Source organism: Panthera pardus, unplaced genomic scaffold (assembly GCF_024362965.1).
Source record: "Panthera pardus isolate Hobbes unplaced genomic scaffold, ASM2436296v1 HiC_scaffold_3, whole genome shotgun sequence".
NCBI lineage: Eukaryota > Metazoa > Chordata > Mammalia > Carnivora > Felidae > Panthera > Panthera pardus.
Genome location: NW_026526876.1, coordinates 34,075,723 through 34,097,919, shown reverse-complemented (window position 1 = coordinate 34,097,919; position 22,197 = coordinate 34,075,723). Strand labels below are relative to the sequence as shown.

The window sequence follows — 22,197 nt, the reverse complement described above, 5'->3', positions numbered from 1 at the left end:
AAACTGTTAAGACTTTTGCCGGTAGATGGTTTTTATGACTCTACTAAATGAAAAATATATGCTAGTAATGAATACACCTTTTAACAAGTCAAACAGTACACAGACATATAAACAAATTTAATAATTTTCCTGTTTTCCCCCAAACACCCATCCCCTCCAAAACTAGTACTTCAGAAATAATCAATATTAACAATTTGGTATATATTCTTTGACACCTTTCTTCCTGCTTTTGCAGACATAAACCAGCATATACATAAGTAAAAGTAAAATATAAATAAAAAGTAAAAGTTGGAATCTATACATACTTATTTTTAAAAATTTTTAATTGTAATAAAATACACATAAAATTTACCATCTTAATCATTTTCAAGTGCACAGTTCACTAGTGTGAAGAGCATTCACACTGGTGTGTAATCAATCTCCAGAATTCTTATCTTGTAAAACTGAAGCTCTATATCCATTAAAGAGCAACTTTTCCATTCTCTCCTCCCTAAGCCTTTGTAACCACCTTTCCACTTTTTGTATTGATGAATTTGACCAACCTAGATGCCTCATATAAGTGGAATCATACATTATGTCTTTTTAATTCATGGTTTATTTCACTTAGCGTAATGTCTTCAAGATTCATCCATGCTATCAATGTATCAGAATGTTTTTCCTTTTTAAGGCTGAATAATATTCTGTTGTATGTACACACCACAGTTTGTTTATGTATTTGTCCATCAGTGAACACTTGGGTTGCTTCCAACCTTTTGGCTATTGTGATTAATGTTGCCATGAACACGGATGTAGAAATATCTTTTCAAGATACTACTCTCACTTCTTTTGGGTAGATACCTAGAAGTGGAATTGCTGGATCACATGGTAGTTCTATTTTTAGGTTTTTGAGTACCTGCCATACTGTTTCCCATAGTGGCTGCACCAGTTTACATTTCTACCAACAGTGCACAAGGGTTCCAATTTCTCCACATCCTTGCCAACACTTTTTGGGTTTTTTGAGAGTAGACATTCTAGTGGGTATGACATGGTATGTCCTTGTGGTTTTGATTTGTATTTTTGTAATGATTAGTGAGATGGAACATCTTTCATATGCTTGTTGGACATTTGTATATCTTTTTTTTTAAAGATTAACTTAATTTTTTTTCTTTAAAGTTTAGTTATTTATTTTGAGAGAGAGAGAGAGAGAGAGAGTGTGTGTGTGTGTATGTGATTGGGGGAGGGGCATAGAGAGAGAGAGAGAGGGAGAGAGAGAGAGAGAGAGAGAGAGAATCCCAAGCAGGCTCCACACTGTAAGTGCAGAATCTGACTCGGGGCTCAAACTCACAAACCATGAGATCATGACCTGAGCCAAAATCAGGAGTCAGATGCTTAACCCACCGAGCCATCCAGGTGCCCCCGTTTGTATATCTTCTTTGAAGAAATGTCCATTCATGTACTTGCCCAATTTATAATTGTTTTTGAGTTGTAGAAGTTCTTCATATAGTCTAGATAATTTGCTTCTTATTAGATATATGATTTGCAAATGTTTCTCCCCTTCTATAGATTGAATTTTCATTTTGTTCATTGATCCTTTAATGCACAGAAGTTTTTAATTTTGATGTAGTTCAGTTTATCCACTTTTTTACTTTTGTATGCTTTTTGTGTCATATCCAAGAAATCACTGACAAATTCAATGTCATGAAGCTTTCCTCCTGTGTTTTCTTCTAAGAGTTTTATAGTTTTAGTTCTTAACTTTAGGTTTTTTTTTTTTTATCCATCTTCAGTTAATTTTTGTATATGGTATAATGTAAGGATCTACCTTCATTCTTTTGCATGTGGATACCCAATTTTCCAAGCACCATGTTTTGAAAAGACTGCCCTTCCCATGTAATGGTCTTGACACCCTTATTGAAAATTATTTGACCATATTTGTAAAGGTTTCTCTCTGGGCTGTCTCTTATATTCCATTTGTCCATATGACTGCCTTTATGCCAGTACCATACTGTTTTGATTACTATAGCTTTGTAATATAGTTTGAAATCAGGAAATGTGTTGTCTCTAGCTTTGTTCCTTTTTCTCAAGATTGATTTGGCTATTCTGAGTCTTTTGTGGTTCCACACAAATTTTAGGAGTTTTTTTTTCCTCTTTCTGTGAAAAATAATCTTGATAAGGATTGCATTGAATCTGTAGATTGCTTTGAGTAGTATGGGCATTTTAACAGTATTAATTCTCCTCATTCATGAGCATGTAATACCCTTCCACTTACTTGTGTCTTCTTTAACTCTTTAATCAGTGACTTCTAGTGTTTGGTACACAGATCTTTCATCTCCTTGGTTAAATTTATTCCTAACTATTTTATTCTTTTTGATGCTACTGTAAATGGGATTGTTTTCTTAATTTCTCTTTGTGGTAGATTGTTGTTAGTGTGTAGAAATGCAACTGGTTTGGTGTATTGATTTTGTGTCCTGCAACCTCCAACTGTACTGGTTTTGTTGACTGGTTCTGTTTTTTTCTTATTGTATTTTTGGGGGTAAGGTGGAGTCTTTAGGATTTTCTATATATCATATCATGTCATCTGCAAGTAGAGACAATTTTATTTTTTTCTTTTTTATTTGGATGCCTTTTATTTCTTTTTCTTGTCTAATTTCTCTAGCTAGGACTTTTAGTACTATGATAAATAGAATGGGTAAAAGTGGGCACCCTTCTCTTTTTCCTGATCTTAGAAGAAAAGCTTTCAGTCTTTTATCACTGAGTATTATGTTAGCGTGGGCTTTCATATATGGCTTTTATTAGGCTGACATAGTGTCCTTTTATTCCTAGTTTGTTGAGTATTTTTGTTTTTGTTGAAAGAGTGTTGAATTTCATCAAATTCTTTTTCTCCATCTATTAACCATGTGTTTTCCCTTCTTTATTCTGTTATGCAGTGTATTACATTCAATGATTTTTGCATGTTGAACCATCCTTGCATTCTAGGATAAAATCCCACTAGGTCACGGTGTATAATCCTTTTAATGTGCTGTTGTATTCTGTTTGATACTATTTGAGGAATCTTGCATCAATATTCATCACAGATATTGGTCTCTAGTTTTCTCTTCTTGTAGTGTCTTTGGCTTTGGTATCAGAGTAATGCTAGACTCACAGAGTAAGTTTGGAAGTATTCCTTTCCCTTTAATTTGTTGGAAGAGTTGGAGGATGATTGTTTTTAACTTTTCTTTAAATGTTTGGTAGAATTCACCAGTGAAGCGTCTGGTACTGGGATTTTATTTGTTGGGAGGTTTTTTATTACTAATTCAGTCTCCTTGCTGGTTATAGATCTGTTCAGATTTTCTATTTCTTCATGATTTGGTTTGGATAGGTTATGTGATTTTAGGAATTTATTCATTTTATCTAAGTCATCTAATTTTTTGCCCTATCCCATACCTATTAGTCATTCTTTTAAATAGCTATGCAATTTTCCAGAGTGTGATCATACCACACTTTATTCAATCATACCCTATTGATATATCCTCAGTTGTTTTTAGTTTGTGCTTTTGAATTAAAAAAAATGATAGAATTTCAAGCTAAAGAGAATTTAAAGGAATCCAGCTTTTGGTGATTATGGGTGGGTCACATGATACAGCAATCTGAGCCCTTAACTGAGAACTAAATTAAGCTAATTAAACTAAATAAGCTTCTCAAACTGGTTCTGCCATTATGTGATTCTGCAACTTCAAAAAAGTGACTTACTCTCTCTGAACATTGGTTTATTCATCTGTAAAATGAGGTGATCTTTCAGACACCTCCAGGGCTTAAATTGTGGAATTGCTTTCCTGGCTCATTCATTCCCTAAGGGTATGATCTACCATGTCTAATTCACCTTGGAATCCTATGTAGTGCTTTCTGCACCATCTTCAACGTAGGCACTCAGGAAATGCTGTCGAATAAAGGAAGGAAGGAATGATTGGTTGTGTATGGTACTGATAAACAGCCAAATTTGCATCTTACCCAAGTCACATGTCATTTATTTTATACTTTTTTTCTCAGCAGGAGCTCTTAGGTAGTGATACCTGAAAGTGGTCAGAAGTTAAAATCGAAGGAGCAAGAGGACAAAACATGTTGCCATTTCTATTCTATTCAAGGGTGTCTTCTGGGTTGGATCAGGTCTCTAGAAGATATATCAGGGAAATTGGTTCCTTGCTTACATGTTATCCTTTATTCATGCTTTCTAATTTCTTGATTTTCTTTAACCCTTGCATGAATAAAGTATTATAATTTTAACCCAAGTAATATTTTTAATAAAAAGGAGTATCTTCAGCTCCCTCCAGTTCTAAGTCCAAGAAACCACAAATTAATCCTGAGCCTTGTCCAAAAACTACCAAGATTTATAAAACATTTCCTGATGCTTGTGTTTAAATATGTATAAATTCACTGTATGTTACATATATACATCCATTGTGTATTATGTATGAGTGCATGTGTATGCATAATAAATGTATTTCTAAGTGAAAATTTTAAACCAAAGTAGATATGTTATTATCCTCACTTTCAGTTTAGAAACAGATGAAAATTAGAGTAAAGTTATCCATCTGACCAAAAGCGAATTTCCTCAGAGAGGCTTTCCCAATGTGTGGTTCTCTTGCTTTATTAGGCAAGACTACATGTGAATGGAAGAGTGTAATATATTAGCATATGTTACCATGGTTTGAAGATTGCCTGAAAGAGCATTCCTCTAAGAGACTTGAAAAAAAAAAAACATCATATCTGGCTTTGGATTCAGAGTTCCTGACTGCTATACTTTTCTGGTTGTGAAAGCTCTTTGTGAGGTCAGGATATGGAAATAGAGCTTGTGCCACTTCTGAGGCCCTGTATGACTGCCTTTGCTGTACTTTTTATGGCATTAACCTTTAGTAGATGTAATCAAATTTCCTAGCATGGTATAAGAAAAGCAGTGTGGGATATCAAAAACAGATTAAAATCTTTTGTGACTTTCTATGAAATACATATCATGAATAAACTCAATAAAGAAAAAAAGAGATATTTGCTGCACCAAATAGATATAGTTTAATAGACCTTGGTATATTATTCCCCTTTCATAAAAAGTGCAGTTTGCAGGATGGTGGAGTATAGGAGGTGAACATATCTGAGGACAGATGGTTCTTCTGTAGCATTGGTGGCAGAATCACAGAGAGTAGATTCAAATGTGTCCTGAAAGCAAATTGGTTGTCCCATTTCTTGAGTCAAATTTGTATTTTGGCGGCCTCACTGGGAGAGATCAAAGTCTTTCCAGAATTGAATGGAATCAGATAGATCTGTGAGGCCTAAATAGCCCCCACCACAAAAAACAAATAACAGTTCAGGAATTTGTTAGTGGTCCAGGCGTGGTGGAGGAAATAATTAGCTCATGAATTGATTTGGAAGTTGAAACTTCAAGTTGAAAATCAGCAACCTTGCTTTTAACAGGTGGACTGGCAGGAGGTGGGCTCACAGCAGGTGGGCTGGCAGCAGCTGGGCTGGCAGCAGTAGCAGCAGCAGGCAGGGCGGCAGCAGGACTGTCCACAGTAGGACGGGCGGCAGCAGGAGGCCTGGGCGTGGTGCAGCTGGCAGCAGGTGGGGGGTATGCAGCTCACCACACAGCAGGGGGGCAGGCAGGTGTCCTCCACGCGGCAGTCAGGGCGGCACCACCTGACGCGGCAGCTCACGGCTCCGCAGCCACCCTCCTGGCCGCCACCAGTGCCACAGCCGGTCCCGCAGCAGCTGTTCTGGCAGCAGCTGGGCTGGCAGCAGCTGGTCTGGCAGCAGCTGGGCTGGCAACAGCTGGGCTGGCAGCAGCTGTTCTGGCAGCAGTTGGGCTGGCAGCAGCTGGAGCCACAGTTCCCGCTGGTGGAGCAGGTGGGAAATCCACAGAAGCTAGTGGAGCAGCAGGACATGGTGTCAGGAGCTGGGCTGAGAGTTGGGTTGCTAAGAGAAGTTTTTTGTGTTTTGCTGGTCACTTCCACGTTGGGCCTTTTATAGGCCTTGGCCAGCTATTATTTACATAATTCTCAAAATGCCTTCCTTGTTTGTATATAAATAATCTGTCTCTGAATAATAATTGCCCTATTCCCAAGTTATTTGTTCAACCTCTGAAAGCCTTTAAAAGTTCATTTTATTGGTCTTCAATTAGGAGTCTTTACCACAGTCAGGTAGTCATTGGCGTTCATTGGGTACATAACCCATAATCCCCCATATTTGTTAAAATTTGCTCATTGCCCTAAGAATAATTGATGCCTCACCTTTACAGAGTGTCAGTATTACTCATTGGTGACCCTGATAATGGAGCTCTTGGGTCTCACATGACAGTTTAATTCCCAGCAACATGTCTCCAGGGTCAACTGCTGCCCCTTTATCTTTCTCATCTTCAATTTGACTGTGAAGCAAAGTGATCCAGCTGGCCAGAAAGGGGTGCTTTTTGGGGGGCTGAGAAGTGTGGGTGAATTGTTACTGATCACAGATTCTGGAGCACGTATGTGCCCAAGTGGTTCTGACTACTTTGCACGTATCATTTCATTTAATTTTTACTGCAATCCTATGGACTCCGCCTATACATCTCCCATCGTCTATGTCAGGAAATTGAGCCTCAAGCAGATTTATGTCTGTTGCTCAGGTTCACACCAACAAGTGGTGAATCTGAAATTCGAACCTATGCCATCTGACTCCAAACTAAACTCTTCAACCACTACAGTCAATACCCTGTTTTCCATGTCAGCAATTGTTCCAGAGAAACTCAAAGGGTAAAGGAAAGATGTAAAAATTTGCCCACTCTTAACTGTTTTTCAACTCAAGGGAAGAAATGCAGAGCTTAGGGTGAATAATAACACTATTAGAAACTTCTCTGAAAAAAATTTTTTTGACTACATAACAAGCTTCAAGAAAATTTTGTGTGCTAAAATGGTTGACCTCCTTGACTTGTGACTTCATTCAGTCTTTGATATTAGGATGTCCTATAGATCTAAGTGTCCTTAACTGCATAAAAATCACACTCAGTATATTAACACTGGAACATGTGACATACCATAGTACATTAGATCAGCATGCAGTTTACTGTAGATATTAGCAAACTATAAAATAGTTTGAATGAGGCAGCAGATGAGGTTGAAGATGAAGGTTTTGTACAGGTACAATGAAAGGTGACCTGGCCTTCATTGAGTATGGACTCTGTTACAGGCAAATGGATGTTAAAATGCCACTTACATAGTTTGAACCAGAATACCAGGTGTTAGTTTCTGCTTCTTCAGGAATGACAGTTTTGAGTTTAGACCATAATTCTTCCCAAATCAGAATGAAGGCATTTACAAATCCCACATCAAATTTGAATTCAAAGGTATGTGATTTTTTTGCTTCCTCTCCTTAAGCAAGTCTACATCATGGATTCTTCGATTAGCTAATTTTCCCACTGTGGATGTTTGGAGTATGTAGATTTGTCCCTATTATAATCTCAGGAGCTATTTAATTCATATCTAAATTCAGTATCTTTGATACTAAAAGCATTTATCTCCCCTTGCAAAAAATTCAGATATTTGAGGTGTTGAAATACCTACTGACTAGGGCACCAGGGATAGGTAGTGTTATCTGTTGGGTCTCCATTTCTATGCTTTTCTGCTGTGGCACTGTTTTCACCATCTCCCTTGGTGCAAAATTTAACTCAATTTTCATTTTTCTGGTCTTTAGCTGCCCTCAGAGAATTGCTAATAATAAGTGTTTTTAGGCAGAGTTCTCCAGAGAAACAGAACCAGTAGGATATATATATATATATATATATATATATATATATATATATATATATCCATAGAAAGAGATTTATTGTGAGGGATTGGCTCACACAAATGTGGAGGCCCTCACCAGGAGCACTGAAGTATGAGGGCAGGAGAAGATGGCTGTCCCAACTTAAGCCATAGAACAATTCGCCCTTCCTCTCCCTTTCTGTTCTATTTGGGGTCTCAATGATTTCGATGATGTCCATCCACATTGGTGAAGGCAATCTAATTTACTCATTCTACAGACTCATATGCTAATTCCTTCCATGAACACCCTCACAGACACACCCAGGAATAATGTTTTACTAGCTGTTTGGGGATCCCTTAGCCCAGTCAAGTTGATACATAAAATTAACCATGACATAAGGTATGACACTTAAAATTTGAGAATTTTCCTCTTTTGCCGCAGACTAATCTGAACATTCCCTTATCTCTCCTAAATAAATCAAGAAAATAAAATTATTTACTCCATTTCTTCTTGATTGGTTTTCATACAAATAGAGTAACAAGTTATAATCAATTTGTGATATTTCCCTGTGTAGATTTTATGACCGTTTAAATGCTGGAAATCACTATCTATTGTCTTCTTGGAGAAAAGAATGCCAGTAACTTTACATTTAAAATGATTTTATTACAAGGCTTATTCTCTTTGGTTTTCATTACTTCATTTAAGCGATGGGGTCCAGATCCAATAGTATCATAAGAAGAAAGGATGTGTTTGTCTCTTATTGAATGTCTGCCTTCTGTTTATAGATATTAATATATTGAGTTATTTTTCTTTAGGGTGTCATGGTTCTAGGTTTCTTTTTTAAAATTTTTTTTTTGACGTTTATTTATTTTTTGAGACAGAGAGAGACAGAGCATGAATGGGGGAGGAGCAGAGAGAGAGGGAGACACAGAATCGGAAGCAGGCTCCAGGCTCTGAGCCATCAGCCCAGAGCCCGATGTGGGGCTCGAACTCACGGACCGTGAGATTGTGACCTGAGCTGAAGTCGGACGCTTAACCGACTGAGCCACCCAGGTGCCCCACTAGGTTTCTTATTGTAAGTTTGGGGGTTCTTTCAATTCCTTAAGCTCCATTTTACTAGTTCTCTAGTTCAGTTGCATCTGCCATAGATTCCTGAGTGATAAGACATGGTTGATATAGGAACCAGTTGAACATCCCCAACTTTTTACTCTAAATCAAGTAATAAGATCTTTTTCTCTTCTGAATGCCAACCTGGCTCTTTTGGTGCTTTGAGATAAAGCCATTCTAAGTAAAAGTACATCCTAACCCATTGAAAGACAAGAGAGTGGTATTTGAGGGACATCGAGTGTTAAACATGTTTTAGACACATTGTGTATGAATGTGTGGGTTGTGCCCTGATGGGGGAGACTCTGTCCACTCAGAAGAAGGAGAATCTTTTTCATATAAAGATGATGTAGGCTCAGTAAGCTGTGTATTCTTCAAACTGTTTCTACCTAAAGGTGATGCCTTTTTCTAATTCTGGTAAGGTTGTGCTAGTGAAGACCCCATCCCTTTGACTTACTTCTTTTTCTTTTTTTTAAGTGTTTATTTATATTTGAGGAGGGGAGGGGCAGAGAGAGAGGGAGACAGAGGATCTGAATCAGGCATGAGGATGCTGAAGCAGAGAGCCCAACGTGGGACTCAAACTCACAAACCATGAGATCATGACCTGAGCCGAAGTTGGATGCTGAGCCAACTGAGCCACCCAGGTGCCCCTGACTTACTTACTTTTTAAATCGAGGTGAAATTCACATAACATACACTAAACCATTTTAAAATGTACAGTTGAGTGGCCTTTAGTGCATCCACCTTGTTATGCAGCTACCATTCCTCTGTCTAGTTTAAAACCTTTTTCATCACCCAGAATACCACCTGATAATCTTTAGTAATTACTTCCCATTCCCCCTTTATCTCCAGCCAGTGATTTACCACTTTGATTTTATAATCAAAGATTTTATCCATCAAAATGGAAGTTCTTATTATGTATTTTTTTATTTGATCCTTGCTTCATTCTAGAACTTTCTCTGGAGATTAGAATAAGAATGGGCACAGTGTATGCCAGTCTCGTGCTCGTTTAAATCCATTCTTGTGATGAACATTTATTTTCTAGTTCACGGTACATGAACGAATTGTATAGATGTTGTAGAAGCACCAGTTGAAATTCCCTTTCATCATTTTCCAAAGTATATTTTGAGGAACACTAGTGTTACAGGATGCTAGTTGGTAATGAATGGAGTATTCCCCAACTAAATCAGTTTGGGAGTAATAGTTATAGAGCTTTCTTTAATATTCTGATGTGTTTTATAAACCTTCAACATGGTGCAAATGCATGCAACATTACTTGACCATTGAATAATTTTTCCTCATTGGGCGTCTGAAGAGACTGTCAGTGCATCACCTGTTTAGGAAATAATCCATCCTGTGCCTGGCAGGGATGCTGTAAGCAATGAATGTCAATTCTTTTGTTTTCCAGTTTTTCTAACCTGGTGCCCAGGCGGGTGAAGGGCCTTGCTCCAGAATCCATGGGTCCGGGGCTCCTAAGTGGCTCAGTTGGTTAAGCCTGCAACTCTTGGTTTCAGCTCATGTCATGCTCTCATAGTGTCTGGGTTTGAACTCCACATGGGGTTCTGCACTGACAGTATAGAGCCTGCTTGGGATTTTCTCTCTTTCTCCTCTCTCCCCCGCTCTCTCTCCCTCTCAAAATAAATAAATAAACTTAAAAAAAATAAGAATGCTTGGGTTCTTAGTTACAAAGTGGAGATTAGAACTTGAGATGTCTTTATATCTTATGCTAGTACTTTGAAATCTTATGCTTCCTGTCTTTCCAATTATGTATTATCCTTTTATATCCCAGAGAGTTGAAAGACTTGTACACAGAATTGTATATGAAGGAAATGAATAAATTTGGTAATATCTCAAGAAGCTAAATAACATAAAAATTCCTTTTTGTAAAATTGATCTTCTGGAACACCTAGCCTGTCAATTTGCACATGTGAGGACCTTGGAGAATAGTTCCTTAATACTGATATATTCTTTTACCATAGATTTTGGCTGTAGAATATTGGACCATTTAATGGTAAAACAAAGGAAAACCATTTTTTAAAGACCTTTAAAAAAGGGAAAAATAAAGAAACACCATAGTGCCATACCACAGTTACTGAGATTTTGAAAAATCCAAATACCCCAATATCAATAACAAATTCCAAAGAAAAGAAAGCTCCAACAATGACTTTGTCATTGAAGAATAAAAATTTTATTAAATCCCAAATCCAATGAGCTGTTGAACTATTTCAGGTGGTATTTATAGTAAAAGTTTTATACATTCCTATTAACCTTGTAGGACTTCTGTTCATGTCCAGGTTTATGAAATATTTTTGGTTTTCGATTATAAATTAATTTACATCTTAGGAAATTTTGTAGCCATTTGCAAGCTGTGTTATGGGTATTGGAGCTCAGAAGTTTATCGGGACTCTACATTGCCTCATTTTGAAGTGCCAGTTTCTTAGGATTCCTTTAGAAAGAGATTTTCAACAGGTTGACTGGCAGGAGGTGGGCTCACAGCAGGTGGGCTGGCAGCAGCTGGGCTGGCAGCAGTAGCAGCAGCAGGCAGGGCGGCAGCAGGACTGTCCACAGTAGGACGGGCGGCAGCAGGAGGCCTGGGCGTGGTGCAGCTGGCAGCAGGTGGGGGGTATGCAGCTCACCACACAGCAGGGGGGCAGGCAGGTGTCCTCCACGCGGCAGTCAGGGCGGCACCACCTGACGCGGCAGCTCACGGCTCCGCAGCCACCCTCCTGGCCGCCACCAGTGCCACAGCCGGTCCCGCAGCAGCTGTTCTGGCAGCAGCTGGGCTGGCAGCAGCTGGGCTGGCAACAGCTGGGCTGGCAGCAGCTGGTCTGGCAGCAGCTGGGCTGGCAGCAGCTGGTCTGGCAGCAGCTGGGCTGGCAGCAGCTGTTCTGGCAGCAGTTGGGCTGGCAGCAGCTGGAGCCACAGTTCCCACTGGTGGAGCAGGTGGGAAATCCACAGAAGCTAGTGGAGCAGCAGGCCATGGTGTCTGGAGTGGGGCTGAGAGTTGGGTTGCTAAGAGAAGTTTTTTGTGTTTTGCTGGTCACTTCCACGTTGGGCCTTTTATAGGCCTTGGCCAGTTCCTGTTTTGTGATGGACAGCATTTTTATCCTGTTACTCCTTAAACAAGCTTTTCCAGAGCCCTTTGATTGTTCAAATACTGTTATTTTAACTACATCCCCAAATTAGTTTTTCCTTTATTGCTAAGCTAATACTCACTAAACGTGTCCATCCTTGGTAGAAATGTTGTTGTTTCATTTCCACGCAATGCTGTAATTTTTCCTCAAGTCTCAGCTTCCATTCTGCATTTATGGTCACATCACCTGACCAAGTGACTCTCACTGATAAGATGACACAATTTGGGGGTCATATTTACCAAAATTCAAGTCTCCAGAAAAAAATGTTAACAATTGACTGCTATTTATGTAAGACTATTTTCCATTATATATGATTAATAAGATTATAGTCTCTATAATCAGGCAGATAGAAACTCTGATAAACTTCACATTAATAGAAACGCATTTAGTTTCCAGAAAATGGTCTCCAATTTCAGTGATCTCTCCTGAACTCCACACATTCATACTTGAGAAAACACCACTCAGGAGGATACATAAAACAAAAACTGTTCCATTGCATCTTACTGTGGATATTTTATTAGCCTGAATTTAAAAGAAGGGCTAAAATTGATAATCAGCCATTAGGAAAATATCCCACAAAATTTTAAGTGTAATTTATATTTTTCTATGAAAGATAAAAATCACTGGTCTGTGGATTATCTAGACTGTATTTATTTCTCAAAGGTGGGATTTGTTTTCAGTTTATGTCATTTCATGTAACTACACCCTGTGTCCTATGAAAGGATGTTAGACCAAAGAGCATGACAATCCAATTTATGAAGGGGAATCACTAAGAGAAAAAGTAGAAGTTAAGAAATGCTTCTTCTGGATCACAGTGTTTATAAGGCAGGGTAGGAAATGGATGGTCAAATATCATTCAATAGGTATAAGTGAAAAGAGATTAAGTGTACTTTACACTTGAGGTATAAGTGTAAATGGGTTGATGGTGTGGTATGGACCACTTTTAATTTCCCCTCAGCATGAGTTGATGTTAGAATACTGTTGAGTCTAGGAATGGCTATATTTTGGAGAAGTTAGTGACTTTCTCCATTTGCACAGTACACAGCCAGAGAACTGGGTATAAATTTCAGCAAAACAAATTTGAAATAATTTTGGTGGTTGCCAAAATAAAGAATATCATTTTCCATTTGCTGTTTAGGGTTATATGGGGGGAATGAAAAAAAAAGTGGTGGCCAAAGAGCCTATTATTGTTATTTGTGGTAGGTTTGTCCCTTCCTTCCAATCTTGAATAAAAACATCACATCTTGAATAAAAACTAACACTCACATAGTTAGCTTTTTATGAGATGGAGGTATTGGTTTGTACAGCGAGAGAATTACCTTAGAATGTGATTCATGCCAGTGTCAAGAAAGATGTTCATGTCATGTGATAACCATGACTGTAGGTATGAAGTTGAAAAATGGTTGAAGGAATCCTCAAATGTCAGAGATCAAAAACTTAGTAAATCATCTGTCCAAACATTTAATTGTATAGGTACTGACATCATTGTTTTTATAAATAGCAAATGTTTATTAAGTCATCATATTTTACCCAGAGCACTAAAGGGTTGTGCAGAAAGCCAGATTCAGTCTGTCTGCTTCATATCTTGCTCTAGTTTATGAATCATTATAATACTGATAGGGGGGCTGAATCAAGGAAAAGAGTCAAATATATTACCATCCATCCTCATAGTTTTAAATTGGAACACTGATGTTGTAATACAGACTGCTTTTTTGAAAGTGTTTATTCTGAGAGAGAAAGAGAGGGAGAGGCCTATGAGCACAAGCAGGTGAGGGGCAGAGGGAAAGAGAAAGAGAATCCCCAGCAGGCTCTGCATTGTGAGTGCAGAGCCCAATGAGGGGCTTGATCTCATGAACTGTGAGATCATGACCTGAGCTGAAATCGAGAGTGGGACGCTTAACCAACTGAGCCACCCAGGTGCCCCCAGACTGGTTTTTATTTCCTTTCAGCATTTGCTGATGTTAGAATACTACTGAGTCTAGGAGTGGCTGCCTTTTGGAAATTTTAATGACTTGCTTTAGTCAGACAGTACACAGCCAGCAGAGCAGGGTATAAAACTCCTGTCTCTCCTTCCTACATCAGTTATAGCTGTTTTACTTTATTTTATACAATGCTATTTTCCAGGAGCAGTTAATTCTTAAAACTCTTTGTCTCAGGGTGCCTGGATGGCTCAATTGGTTAAGTTTTTGACTCTCGATTTCAGGTTGGGTCATGTTCTCAGGGTTGTGGAATTGAGCCCCACATTGGGCTCTGTGCTGACAGCATGGATCCTACTTGGGATTCTCTCTGTCCCTCTTTCTATCTCTGCCCCTTGCCTGTGCTCTCTCTCTCTCAAAATAAGTAAATAAACATTTAAAAAAAACCCTCTTTGTTTCCTTTTTCAAAAAATGTTTTATAATAGTCCAAGAATAGAAATAGTAGCTACAGGCAGAAATGCTCTGGAGTAGTAACTTTAAACACACAGTAAATAAGTATAAATATGTTAAGATTCTTTTAAGTGTCTTCTGATCAGAGGAGTTTTCCCTAGAGCTGCAATAACACATTTGATTCTTAATTGTTTTTTGTTTCCCACATTCATATTAGGTAATATGCCTTCTGGGTTTCTATGTCTGACATACTCTTTATGTCTTCTTTATTCCGTGGCTATCATCCTAGTTCAGCTCGTACTATCACTTGGACCAGTTCAGTGGCCTCTTGACTTGTTTCTTATAGCCATTATATTGTCTAGCCTTTGGCCTTCCTTTTTGATAAACAACTACCATAGGAATCATCCTGATGCCCAATGCCTGTCATGCCATTCAGTTGCCCCAAGGGTTTCAACAACTCCTTAGTATTTACTGCATTAAGGGCATACTACTTTGGTTACTATTCAAAGCACACACACTCCCCAAATTTATCTTCCCCTGTTATTCTACATGTATCCTGTGTTCCCAGCCAAAGTATCCTCTGAACAAGCCCTCTTTCTATACCTTAGTGCATACTGTTACCAGTGAAAATGACATCTTCCTTTAGATCTGCATGCTGAAATCTTAACTTCTGTAAAATGCTAGCTTCCTTTTCGGTCTTTCTTGTTCTCCCCAGTCAGTAGTGATATTTTGACACACCGAAGTATGTTGTACTTTTTTTTTCATTTTCTAATTTTTAGGTGCATTATCGTGAATTTCATTTATCTCCCTAGAAGTTTCTTGAAGAGGGGAATATTTTTAACTCACTTTAATTTCTATTGTATACCATACAGTCTGTGACTTGCAGATGGTAGGCAGTCAGTACATTTCGTTATATTTAAAATTAGTGAAAAACGTTAGAATAAATAAGAAAAACCAAATATGGGTTTGCTAGGCCAAAGAAGAGAAGTTTATTAGAAAACAAACATGCCACAAGACCTAAGATCTAAGGTGGGAAGAAGGGAGTTGATACTGTTACAAAGACTTGAGAACACCCCAACTCTTAATAGGTAAGCCTGGATCTCCATTCAAACCCTGGTTGACTTGGGGTCTTGATGGTTTAGGGCAGGAGGTTTCTTAGGTAGAGAAAGGAGTATGACTCAGAAGGTTGATTGCTTGTTCTAGACCATGCACTTAGTAGCAGCAGGAGGTCCTGCAGGTGGTGCGGCAGGGGGCAGGCTGGCAGCAGGGGGGGCGGCAGCAGGGCGCCTGCACAGAGATGGGCTGGCAGCAGGTGGAGGCCCAGCAGCAGGGGCGGCAGACCACGGCCGTGCAGGACGTGGGGCAGCAGCTGATGGGGCGGCAGCAGCCCTCCTGCAGGGAGCAGGGGTCACAGCAGACGGGGCGGCGGCAGGGCTCGCAGATGGGGCGCGTGCAGCGGCAGGTGCAGGTCACGGGGCGGCACACGGTGGTCTGGCAGCTCACGGGGCGGCAGCAGCAGGGGTCGCGGCAGCAGCAGGGCTGGCAGCAGCCTCCCCCGCAGCCCAGGGAGGAGCAGGTGGAGCCGCAGCAGGAGCCGGACATGGTGGTGTCTGGGGCTGGTTTGGGTCGGAGGGGTGAGAGGATTCGGGTGTTGTCAGGTGTGAATGCCTCCCTCCTGCTCTGGGGCCTTTATATACCCTGGCCGGGTCCTGATGACCCCCACCCCCATTTATCTTTTGGCCAATTGAGTACAGTTTTGTTTTGACTAATGATTGCATTGCTTGTGACATACTCATGATCTCATTAAAGAACTCTATTGCATTCCTAAATATGGATATATTCATGCTGTTCATCATCAAAATCTAAGCACTCAGTCATTTGAGGTGATAGCAACTCTTGATGCTTATTTTGGGTAGATAGCACCTGATGAATCCTGGGCAAAATGGTCCTAAAGGAACCGCAAGTTTTAAAAGAAATGAAAGAAATTAAACATACAGCGGTTTCTAGAGCACTGAGTGGATCCTGTCCTTGACCCCTAGGAGATGCCCTGAGAAACCTACATGTTAATCAGACGGGTGTTAGACATGTCTTCACATGTGGACTCCTTGGGACTTTATTTACATATCACTTGATACAATGGAATGCATGTACTTTGAATAAGACTGTAGCTCTGATATTTGTATGGGAAAGATAAAAGGTTATTTTTGTAAACCAAGTAAGTATTGGAATAAAACACCCAAGGCTGCCTTCCATTTTTTTCTTCAGCTCAGCTTTGAGCAGCTATGGGCCTTCTGCTCATAGCATTGATTTTTCATCTCTGACACATGACATTTTCTATATTTGCCTTTCTTGTGTGTAAGCTAAGGAATCATATAATGGGAAGTTTTTTCTTAACATACCTTGACATGGGTACTGTGACTAAGAAGTGACAAGATGGAAGTTTTCAACCAGCATTGCAGACATACACAACACATTGATCAGAGGAGGTATGTGGGAGGCTGCCCAGCTGTTCGGTGGCAGCACTGCTGGAAATGTGAGGGACATGCTTCTTAGGGAAGGGTTACCAGAAGCGTTTGGGGAATTGCATGGGGGGAACAGTCTCATTATTTTACAGCTTTTCTCCTGTTGCTATGCACCAGATAGGGTTTTGGGTCACTTAGGATCATTCCCATCGTTCAGAAGAATGTGCCTCAGGCCCCAGGAGCTAAAGCTCCCCAAGTGGAATTTTGAACATAATTTCAAAACCTTAAAAGGAATGTAAACCGACTGAACATATAGTCATAATCGGGGAAACAGAGGAGGGAGAAATGAAGCACAGTCTCATCATGAGGACATGCGACTCTCTCATGTTGCACGTTCTTTCTCTGGTCCATGGACACATGATTTTTTTCAAAGTAGTAACCAGAGCCTAGATAAAAACTTGTGTATTCTGCCCTTTTATTGTTCTTTTTCCCAGCTTCATTGAGATAAAAGTGACGTACAACATAGCGTAAGCTTCAAGTGTGCATTGTGATGACGTGATGCATGTATATATTGCACAGTGCTTGCTGCTGTAAGACTACACATCCTTCTCCCACCTTGCATAATTATCATCTTATTATTGTTTTCATGGTGAGAACATTAGAGCCCTACTCTCCTAGCAGCTTTTCTTTTTTTTTTTTTATTAAAAAAAATTTTTTTTTAAAATGTTTATTTTTTTTGAGACAGAGAGAGACAGAGAATGAACGGGGGAGGGTCAGAGAGAGCAGGAGACACAGAATCCGAAGCAGGCTCCAGGCTCCGAGCTCCGAGCTGCCAGCACAGAGCCCAACGCAGGGCTTGAACTCACAGACCGTGAGATCATGACCTGAGCCGAAGTCGGACGCTTAACCGACTGAGCCACCCAGGCGCCCCATCTCCTAGCAGCTTTCAAATATACAATATATTATTAACTGTAGTCTCCGTGCTGTACATTAGATCCCTGGAAATTATTCATCTTATAACGGACGATTTATATCCTTTGACCAAAATCTTCCCATTTCTCCTACCTCTCAGCCCCTGACAACCACTTTTCTACTCTGTATGAGTTCGATATTTTTGACTCCAAATATAAGTGACATCATGCAGTATTTGTGTTTTTATGATTTACTGCACTCAGTATAGTTCCTCAAGGTCCATCCGTGTTGTTGGAATTGGCAAGGTTTTATTCTTTTTTTATGGTTGAGTAATACTTCACTATATATATATTTTTATATATATTTATATATATTTATATATACTTATATACATATTTACATATATATTTATATATATCTACATATATATTTATATATTTACATATATATTTATATACTTACATATATATTTATATATTTACATATATATTTATATAAATATATGCAAAACACAACTATTGCAAGACTTCTCTTGGAATACACACATGCATCATCTATATCATTCATATATATGTATGCTCTGTGTGTATACACATATAATCACATTTTTTTTTATCCATTCATGTGTCATTGGACATTTAGGTTGTTTTAATACCCTGGTTATTGTGAACTAATGCTTTAGTGAACATGGGAGTGCAGATATCTCTTTGAGATCATGAATTTATGTCCTTCGGATGTATACCCTGAAGTGGGATTGCTGGGTCATATGGCAGTTCTATTTCTAATTCTTTGAGGAATCTCTGTACCCTTTTCCACTGTAGCTGTGCCAAACTATATTCTCACCAACAGTGCACCAGGGTTCGCTTTTCTCCCTCACCAGTATTTGTTCTCTCTTATCTTTTTGATATTAGCCATTCTAACAGGTTGAGGTGATACCTCATTGTGGTTTTGATTTGCATTTCCCTGATGATTACTGATGTCAAGCACTCTGTTGGCCATCTGTATGTTACCTCTGGGAAAATGTCTGTTCAGGTCTTCTGCCTATTTTTCAATCAAATTGGTTTTTGTTTGTTTGTTTTGCTTTCTGTTTTTGTTTTTATTATTGGGTTATAGGAGTTCCTTGCATATTCTGGATATTAACCCCTTATTGGATATATACTTGGTTTGCAAATGCTTTCTCCCATTTGCCTTTTCATTTTGTTCATTGTTTCTTTTGCTCTGCAGAAGCTTGTTAGTTCAATGTAGTCCCACTTGCTGATTTTTACTTTCGTTGCTTATGCTTAGCTCTTTTCAAGGCATACTGTCTCAGTCAACTTTTCATGTTGTTGGGGTATTCATGATGATAACATTTTGTGCAAAGGGGGCCTCTTTGAGAGATACATAAAACCTCAACTTAGTTAACAAGACTAATTTCTCTAAACATTTCTTTTTTTTAATGTTTATTTATTTTGAGAGAGAGAGAGAGCGCGCGAGCAAAAGCACACATGAATGGGGGAGGGGCAGAGAGAGAGAGAGAATATCAGCGCAGAGTCTGACACGGGGCTTGATCTCATGAGCCATGAGATCATAACCTGAGCCAAAATCAAGTGTCAGTCACTTAACCAACTGAGCCATCCAGGCACTCCCACATAATGTTTTAAATACTTTTTAGGCATAAGCACACATAGACATGCAGAATACATTTTTTCTCACAAAATAGTTTAATATTTTACAACTTGCTTAATTTTAACTTAAATATGGGACAAGACGATTACAGCATGTTTCCTAGTAAGTTTATAATCTTAAACTACTTTTAACTACTTATGGCATTTCTTCTATATTTATGTTGCTTATATTATGTACTGTTTGACTTTTTTTTTCTTATTTATACCTTATCTCCCTAAATGGATTATAACCTCTTTGAAGCATATTTTATTCTTTTATTCTTTCATGTTTCCTCAGGATGGTCTCCACTCAGTGTCTTAGTCATAGATGTTCAACAAACATGTGAAGATTGGCAGTGATTGATTAATTTTCTTGGAAAATGCCTTTACTGCCCAGTTGCTGAGTACAAAGGTAATCAGCTCTTGAGAGCCAGTGTGGATTAAATACCCACAAGAGTTGACACCGCAAATAACATTCAAAATAACTGCCAGATGTTTAATGCATAGAAAGGAGCACATTATCTGAAGCTGCAGTTACTCTTGGCCAGAGAAGACCTGAGTTCTTCTGGGCAGAAGAACATGTCTCCTACCATATTAAGATGAAGTGTTTGACTTAAGGGCTTAATGTCAGGGGGTTCGCATTCTCCTAGGTCTTTTCTAAACATCAGCGATTATAACTATATTAGGAAGAAACTTAATTTAATCGTCCATTACTCATTGCTCTTCAGCTTTAAAAACATGGGTTTGGCCAGATGTTGCCTAAGGTTATTTCCACGTCTAACATACTGAGTTTCCTAAATTGTGCTTAGAACAGGTGTCAGGTCAGTGAATGAACCCTTGGACCAGGGATGTGTGTGTCAGCTCAGATGCAGCCTCCTCACTGGGTGTTGTTAAAGGACATCTCTCAGATGTTTGGCATGTCTGGAATTGTGAGCACATGTGATGAAGATACAGCCATGTCCACTTTTCTCACTTGGCAACTATGCCTTATAAATGCCACTTACAAGGATAATAAGGAAACTACCCAGAGTTAGGTTATTTCAGAGAACAATTTGAGAGGATCATTCTGCATCTTGCTTTGAATATCTCTGGACAAAACAGAGAGAACCTACTGGGAGGAAGTATCACAAAGACCATGATTTCTATGCTGGAAATACTAAGTTTATTAGAAAACAGAAGACATAATTGAGGAGTTAGACTGGGGTCCTGAGAGGGCAAGGTACTCTTCCTCGGTAGTCAGTCTGAAAAGGGGGCTCCAAGGCCTACTCTGAGCCAGACTGAAGAGATGAGAAATGGGCTTCTCAGGAAAAGGCATGTTGTTCTGTCTTGAAGTTAAGAGCAGAATGGACCCCACACCATCTACTGGGGACCCTTAGTGATGATGCACTTAGTAGCAGCAAGAGGTCCTGCAGGTGGTGCGGCAGGGGGCAGGCTGGCAGCAGGGGGGGCGGCAGCAGGGCGCCTGCACAGAGATGGGCTGGCAGCAGGTGGAGGCCCAGCAGCAGGGGCGGCAGACCACGGCCGTGCAGGACGTGGGGCAGCAGCTGATGGGGCGGCAGCAGCCCTCCTGCAGGGAGCAGGGGTCACAGCAGACGGGGCGGCGGCAGGGCTCGCAGATGGGGCGCGTGCAGCGGCAGGTGCAGGTCACGGGGCGGCACACGGTGGTCTGGCAGCTCACGGGGCGGCAGCAGCAGGGGTCGCGGCAGCAGCAGGGCTGGCAGCAGCCTCCCCCGCAGCCCAGGGAGGAGCAGGTGGAGCCGCAGCAGGAGCCGGACATGGTGGTGTCTGGGGCTGGTTTGGGTCGGGGGGGTGAGAGGATTCGGGTGTTGTCAGGTGTGAATGCCTCCCTCCTGCTCTGGGGCCTTTATATACCCTGAGCGGGTCCTGATGACCTCCACGACACAGGTGATTGCCTTATTTGTGTTTATTCTTTCTGAAATGGCACTGGTAAGTTAGTAAGCTCCCTAGACATTTTTTTTTAGGTGCTCAGGGACTCAAGAAAGACCATTTGCTTTCCTTATTTGAGGGAAACCCATTATATTTTGCTATTTATGGTTCAAATATGAACTTAATGACCCTAACTTCAGAGTTTCCAATTATCTTCAGAATTCAGTGATGTTTTGCCAATTGATGTTTCGATAGCACAGAATAGCTGTCATGCCCTTAGGTTCACTTACTGATAGTGGAAGTGAATTCCCCAAGTTGTGAGTGTCCATTTCTACCACTAAGCTTCCTGGACAAAACAAGTTCAGAAAAGTAATGTGAGACTATTTGCAAAGGCATGGTCTGTGAATAAAAGAAGAGTTTTGCTGTGTACTTTTTGTAGCTACAGGAATGCATCTTATCATCTTATCAGTGGGTTGTTATTCCAATTTTTAAAATTTTGGTAAAATACATATAATGTAAAATTTACTATCTTATCATTTTTAAGTGTACAGTCAGGGTATTAAGTCCATTCATATTGTTGTGAACCATCAGCACCATCTATCTCTAGAACTCTTTTCATCTTGCAAAACTGAATTCTGTGCCCATTAAACCACAACTCCCCATGAACCCTTCTTTTCAGTCCCTGGCAACCACCACTGTAATTTCTTTTCTTTTTTTTTTTCTTAATTATCTCCTTCTGCCCTCACACACCCCATTAGTATTGGCTCCAACAGTATTAGGCATATGACTTTAGGCAAGTCACTTACCTGGTTCCTTATGTACAAAATGTAGAATATAAAACCAGCCTCTGGTAACTACTGTTCTGCTCTCTGTTACTGTGAGTTAAGCTTTCTAAACCATGATGAATTTCATTTTTAATCTTCATGATGACCAGTATCATTGAGTTCTAGTATCTAAGTACTTTGCTAAA

At 39.7% G+C, this 22,197-nt stretch overlaps 3 protein-coding genes across 3 annotated transcripts; all 3 read right to left on the bottom strand.

Annotated features, from left to right (window-relative positions):
- Positions 1-4,995: 4,995 nt before the first annotated feature.
- Positions 4,996-5,952, bottom strand: LOC109260920 (keratin-associated protein 9-3-like). Its single transcript, XM_019439418.2, has one exon. It carries the CDS (start codon positions 5,883-5,885, stop codon positions 5,412-5,414), a length of 474 nt encoding a protein of 157 aa, XP_019294963.2. The 5' UTR covers positions 5,886-5,952; the 3' UTR covers positions 4,996-5,411.
- Positions 5,953-10,988: 5,036 nt separating this feature from the next.
- LOC109260922 (keratin-associated protein 9-1-like) lies at positions 10,989-21,162 on the bottom strand. Its single transcript, XM_053892221.1, has 3 exons — positions 20,736-21,162; positions 15,617-15,939; positions 10,989-11,903 (listed from the first exon to the last, which is right to left on the bottom strand). Exons 1-3 carry the CDS (start codon positions 21,115-21,117, stop codon positions 11,286-11,288), a joined length of 1,323 nt encoding a protein of 440 aa, XP_053748196.1. The 5' UTR covers positions 21,118-21,162; the 3' UTR covers positions 10,989-11,285.
- On the bottom strand, positions 15,285-15,999 carry LOC109260899 (keratin-associated protein 2-3). The gene has a single exon (XM_019439386.2). It carries the CDS (start codon positions 15,923-15,925, stop codon positions 15,536-15,538), a length of 390 nt encoding a protein of 129 aa, XP_019294931.2. The 5' UTR covers positions 15,926-15,999; the 3' UTR covers positions 15,285-15,535.
- Positions 21,163-22,197: the final 1,035 nt, after the last annotated feature.

Excerpts from the sequence above, each read along its gene's own strand:
- LOC109260920 (XM_019439418.2), bottom strand. The coding sequence starts at position 5,885 with ATGTCCTGCTGCTCCACTAGCTTCTGTGGATTTCCCACCTGCTCCACC.
- LOC109260899 (XM_019439386.2), bottom strand. The coding sequence starts at position 15,925 with ATGTCCGGCTCCTGCTGCGGCTCCACCTGCTCCTCCCTGGGCTGCGGG.
- LOC109260922 (XM_053892221.1), bottom strand. The coding sequence starts at position 21,117 with ATGTCCGGCTCCTGCTGCGGCTCCACCTGCTCCTCCCTGGGCTGCGGG. Across the intron at positions 15,940-20,735 it reads CACCTGCAGGACCTCTTGCT|CCCCAGACACCACCATGTCC; the intron begins GCTACTAAGTGC and ends GACCCAAACCAG. Across the intron at positions 11,904-15,616 it reads CCTGCTGCCAGCCCATCTCT|GAACTGGCCAAGGCCTATAA; the intron begins GTGCAGGCGCCC and ends ATCACAAAACAG.